A 5,508-nucleotide genomic window follows, 5' to 3' on the forward strand; every position below is an offset into this window, starting at 1 on the left:
GTTAATATCGAATTTAGCGCTACTCCTCTCGTTGGGGTGGAGTACAGAAATCGATTTAAAGAGCCCTTTATATCGATATAAAGGGCGTTGTAGTGTGGACGGGTACAGCGTTAAATCGATTTAAACGCGCAGTGTAGACCAGGCCTGAGTATTTCATTATTTAACCACATTTGTTCCCACCCTAGGCCCCCAAGCCATTTTGGCAGAAGAATGCCTGTCTTGCTCAGTTTGTGCAAAGGCAGAAACATGGGTGATAAGGAACTTTTAATGAAAATATTTAGGTGTTGAGTGAATTTAGGTACATCCAAGGGCAGCTGAGCAGGGATTTTAGCACTTAAAATGGGCAGTTAGGCACCTCTGCCCTTTTGTGAATCTATTCTATATCCCACTTATGTGTATAAAGGGAAAAATACATCACTATTTATGAACACTGAATGAGTTGTTCGCAAAGCACTTTAAGATCATTGGGTGAAGTAAACAGTGTAAAAAGTATTACTAGGAAGTTTGCCCAGTATTAAATTCTTTTTTAAGATATGAATTAAACTGTCAAGATAGATACGAGGTTAGAAACACAACAGGGCTGGGAATGAAACTGAGGCCTAGACTGAAACATCTCATAGTGAACTCTATTTATTAGTGTGAATAGCAGTTTCCCTCAGAAATGGTAGGAGCCCCTTCTGCGTCATTATCTAAAATGTGATTAGATTCTATATTGGGTGGGGGGGAATGCTGCACTTGCAGGAAGTTATACTAGCTGATTTAACAGGTTTTTCCATTTGGAATTCTCTTGCTGTAACGGAACCCTTTGACTTATCTATCATCCCAAGAGAGAGATGGTTCTCACTGCCCATATTGTTGTCATAATACGTAGGGAGATGGACTGACTGATCAAATCAATCTTATATTTAACTTCCACAATTAATAACCTTTACCATTTTTTCCATAATCTTGAGTATTTTATCCCCCCTACAAAAGAGAAATAAGTTTTCCCCACTTAAAGCTATCAGTTGTGGTCATCACATCAGCCCGGGTGAGCACTGCATTGATGCAAATAAAGCACTAGCACAAGGCCAACCTTTCTTTATACAATTTAAAAGCCTGACACAGCAAACGCTACATGTAGTGCTTACTATGCCAATCTTATCCCAGGACAAGTCACAGTGCGAGAGCAGGATATAAGCTGGAAATTACTTTTAGCTTAATTACAATACAGAATGTATCTACACCATCTTCTATTTTAGAAGAAGCTGTATTCTGGCTTTTATCAAGTATATACAATAGTATGCAGTTGTTTTGGAAGGAGAGCCTTTACCTCAGATATGTCATTTGAAACGAAGGCATATTTCTAGGTACAAAAATACTCAATTAGAAAAAAAAATTTAATTTCAACTAAAAAAACATTCAGTAGGTAAAAAACAGACTTCTTTTGAACAGTTCATCAAAGGGAGCTCCATCATTTTCTCGGCAAAAAAATCTAGAGTTAGAGGCAGTGTGTGTGTGTAAAGGAGTAGTAAAATATATTTTGTACTGTAGACAGCATTCAAAAGATTCTACTTGAAGCATCAAAACATATCCATGTAAAACAAATTACAATTAATACTATCTAAAAACTGTTTAACTATCTTGGGGATTCAGTCCTCACTGGAAACTTTCTACTTTTCACTCCATGGTCAAGTAGTGGGAAGAAGATTCATCCGTGTCAATACTGTTGAGTCTTGGCAAAATATATAGCAGTGCTGTGATCCCTGCTGGGCTTGATGCATACAGGCAGAACAGGATGGTTGCTTTAACAGCCTCTCTGCTTAACACCAGTTTCAATCAGCATGTTAAACATACCATGGTAACAGAGGAGTAAGGTCATAGGGAAAGAACAACAGTAACTGCATACCAACCCAATCGTCCCTAAAATGTGACACAGCTAAAAACTGGATCAAGCATACAATAGATTTCATTTGTCAAACTTGAGAGCTTTCCAGCATATCCCTTCTATCTCAGCATAGTGCAGTTTCAGAAGCTGGATCTTTCAGTTGCACTTTCCTCTAGAAAAACTGTTGTACTGATTGTTTCTTCAATCTTTTGCCTAGCACAGTGCAACCAATGCTCAGAGACAAGTCCATTGTCCTGTCTGTATGATTATGGTGAAGTCAGGTAATTTATGAACGTTCCCTTCTGTGTGTTCATTTTTAAATTATATTTAAAAAACAAAATAGAGACAAGGAAATCATATATACATCTTAAACAAGTACTTTTCTCAATGCATACTTTTTATGGCTTACCTGTCTTGCTAAAACAGCTAAAAAACAGCAATTGGAAATCTCTGAGGGTTCCATTTTGAAAAAAATATCAGAAGGGCCCTCTATTTCTGAGTTGCACCACAGAGGAGGACTGAGCCTGTAAATCGTACAAACAAGACTTGTAATTTTAAAATGCAAATAAAGAAAGAAACTAAAGATCAGCTGAGTACAGCACAAAACTTTTCTTACTGACATGCATTACATTTTAGACACCCTATTACTCATTTAAAAATACAATTGTGATTAAAACAAAAATGTACTCATAGAATTTAAAATATTTTAAAATGTATACACTCTTAATCAACAAACCCGTACTAAAATAACATTTTGAATATTCGCTTTCACAAATTCACTGACATTAGGTCCGATTATTAAATAATCACTGTGCTTTGAGTATATCAAGACTGAAAATGTTGGTCTGTATTTAATACAGACATGTTAATTCAAATGTATTAAATATATTTTTCTTTGTTAATAGGACAATATCAAATTATATGTTATAAATGGTTCCTTGCGTGTGTAGCTAGAACATCTAAAAACTAATAATTTTTAAAATCTAGACCCTCATCCTCAGGTTTATTAGGCTGCTTCGAAATGGCTGCATAGAATGTAGAGACAGTGGTATACTGACTCCCATGTCAACTTTCTCCTTGCGGATTTCAGGAGCATTGGCAGCCAGTGTAAATTAGAGCAACCATTAGGCTGCTCAGACTTACACCCTGGTATGAGACTGGTCTACCGGACCAAAAGCCACCTTTGTACCACCTCCTCGTGACCTGTGCCATGGTTCTCCAACTGGTGATCATCTAAGGAAAAGCACTTCAGTACAGATTACTGGATTTGATATCAAGGAATATATGGAATCAGTTCTCCAATACATGTTCCTTTGAATAATGCTTAAGGTGGGCAGGGTGAATCTAACTAGAGTAAAACCACTGGGACTCCCTATAACATATTAACTGAGAGAAACTGAATAATTTTGCTACGTATGCTGAAGCTAACCTAAACTTGGCAAGGTAGTCTCTGAACGGCCAAAAATAGAAATACACCAACTACTTAAGAGCCTTCATCTGAAAACAAATGGTCATAAAGCACACCCTAAAAGGAAACAGGGGTTCAGATTCTGCATGCTGACTGAGCTATGCTCAGACCAGGTCTAGAGCACAGAGGGGACAGTATATCACCTTTCCAACAATTCAGTCCTAAGATGAGCTTTGCTGGCCTGGAGTTCCACCACAAAACAGAGCAATCTGAAGGACAGCCTCACTGAGGGACTCCCTAGGCACCCATATCTGCCAGTTTTAAGTCTACTTTGCATTGCTGGAGTGATGCTGACAGATATAATAGATCAGAGCATCAAACCTATGGCAGTTTCTGGACCAGCGGTTTCCTGAACCCTTGAAACTTTTGTTTCAGAGGAAATTAAATATTGAGTAAAGTCACTGTCTCTAGTTCAATGATCTGCTCTAACCAGAAATCTCTGCAACACTTCCTTTCACTTTTGTTGTTGGTGCAAATTTTCCAAAAGGAGAGATTATTTTGCTCCTCAGCATAGACAAGATCAGAGTAAATTTAGCAACAGCACAGATATACTGATAAATTAGCATAGCCTGTTCCCCTCCAGTGGCAGGTTCTCCCCCATCTGATCATAGGAGTTGGCAGTTCTGCAGCAAAATTTCTTGATGAATTCTGCACTCTTTTAAAGTGTGTTTAAAAAAAAAAATTAGAGTTGCTATTTCTCAAGGAAAATAGCTCAAGAAAATGGTCATGAATAAAACATTTAAATACATTTGGGCTTTGAAAACATTTCCAATTTATGAAAACAATCACAATATATATTTTATTTAAGCTATGCCATTATTACTTTGCTCATACAAATCACCAGGAGTTCATAACTATGCATTAAAACATGCAAAATATAGTTACCTATAAGGTCCACAGGATATAATATTTTCCTTCTTCCAATAAAGGAAGTATTGGTTCCAGAGTCACTATTTTGAATTTTTCTTAGCTATAAAGTAGTTTAGGTCTGTGATATCCAAGGTGAGTTTTATCTGCCCTTGCTTTCTTAGTATTAGGAAGCACCTTAAACCTGTGTAAAATGCTTCTTTTCTTTTGGCTGGTGTAACAGATTCCATAATATTTTAGGGAAAGAATTAGTAGCACAAGATTGGTTTTTTTTCTGACACCTTATAGCAATGAACACTGCTATGGCTGATCGTATCCAAGGTGAGTCAAAAGACTGCTGGGTTTCAAAGTCCCTCTTTTTCCCACTTCAGAGATGAGAAGTGGCAGACTTCATAGCCCTTCAAATCCCAAAGGAATAAAAACAATCTAAAGGCTTGAGGCCCATGTTGGTTTTTGGTCCAGCATGACACTGAACCCATGGCTACTAATGTAGAATAGTTATATAAGGCCTCCCTTTCACCAGGGACATTTTTACAATGGGAAAATGTATCGTGTTCTAACATGTCATAATATGTTGTAAAATACTCAGACAAGGATGGCTGTATATAAAGTCATCTGCGCTAGGGTTGGCTACGACTAGCTAACAGTTTCAATCACTATGGGCCCTGTCTAAACTGAATCCTAAGTACTACAGTATATTTTGCTACTTAACGTGTTTTCTAACACTATACGTACTGCCACTCTGGAAAGGCTCTTGGAGTGTGCCTAGATAATCAAGGGTGGAAATATGGCAGCACTTTCATTCGCCTCTGGCAAAGTAACATCCCCTCCCTCTTCTCCAAGGGCAAATTTTGTATTTGCATTTATATACAAAACAAAAATTACTGTAATTGTTTACATTTCTATATTGTGATTTACCCCTTCAATCCACAAGTGGGTACTGAAATCTTTTTAACATTTATGGTAGTTGGAAAGGATGGTTTGTATTCTAAACCTCCATTTGAAATACCTGGACTCCTTGGAAAAACAGCTCCAAAATCCAGGAGAGCTGACTGAAACTGGCATCCTTCTTAGGCTACGTCTACACTGCACGATTAATTCGAAGTAGTTTAAACCGATATTACAAAACCGATGTTATAAAATCGGGTTTGCGTGTCCACAGTGCAATCACAAAATCGATTGCTTGCGTCCCTGGTCCAAGGCTACCATCGATTTAAGGAGCGGTGCACTGTGGGTAGCTGTTCCTCAGCTATCCCATAGTTCCCACTTCCGTGTTGAGAGCACAGTGCCTGATGGGGCAGAAAAC

General features: G+C 37.8%; 1 protein-coding gene across 1 annotated transcript in view; it reads right to left on the bottom strand.

Moving 5' to 3' along the window:
- The window catches only part of NSUN7 (NOP2/Sun RNA methyltransferase family member 7), a 56,134-nt gene that overhangs the window by 5,242 nt on the left and 45,384 nt on the right, over window positions 1–5,508 (bottom strand). Inside the window, exon 10 of the mRNA XM_075066503.1 lies at window positions 2,277–2,391. Coding sequence (XP_074922604.1) covers window positions 2,277–2,391 — 115 coding nt within the window. The remainder of the gene's footprint in view (window positions 1–2,276; window positions 2,392–5,508) is intronic.

Source organism: Chelonoidis abingdonii, chromosome 5 (assembly GCF_003597395.2).
Source record: "Chelonoidis abingdonii isolate Lonesome George chromosome 5, CheloAbing_2.0, whole genome shotgun sequence".
Lineage (NCBI taxonomy): Eukaryota > Metazoa > Chordata > Testudines > Testudinidae > Chelonoidis > Chelonoidis abingdonii.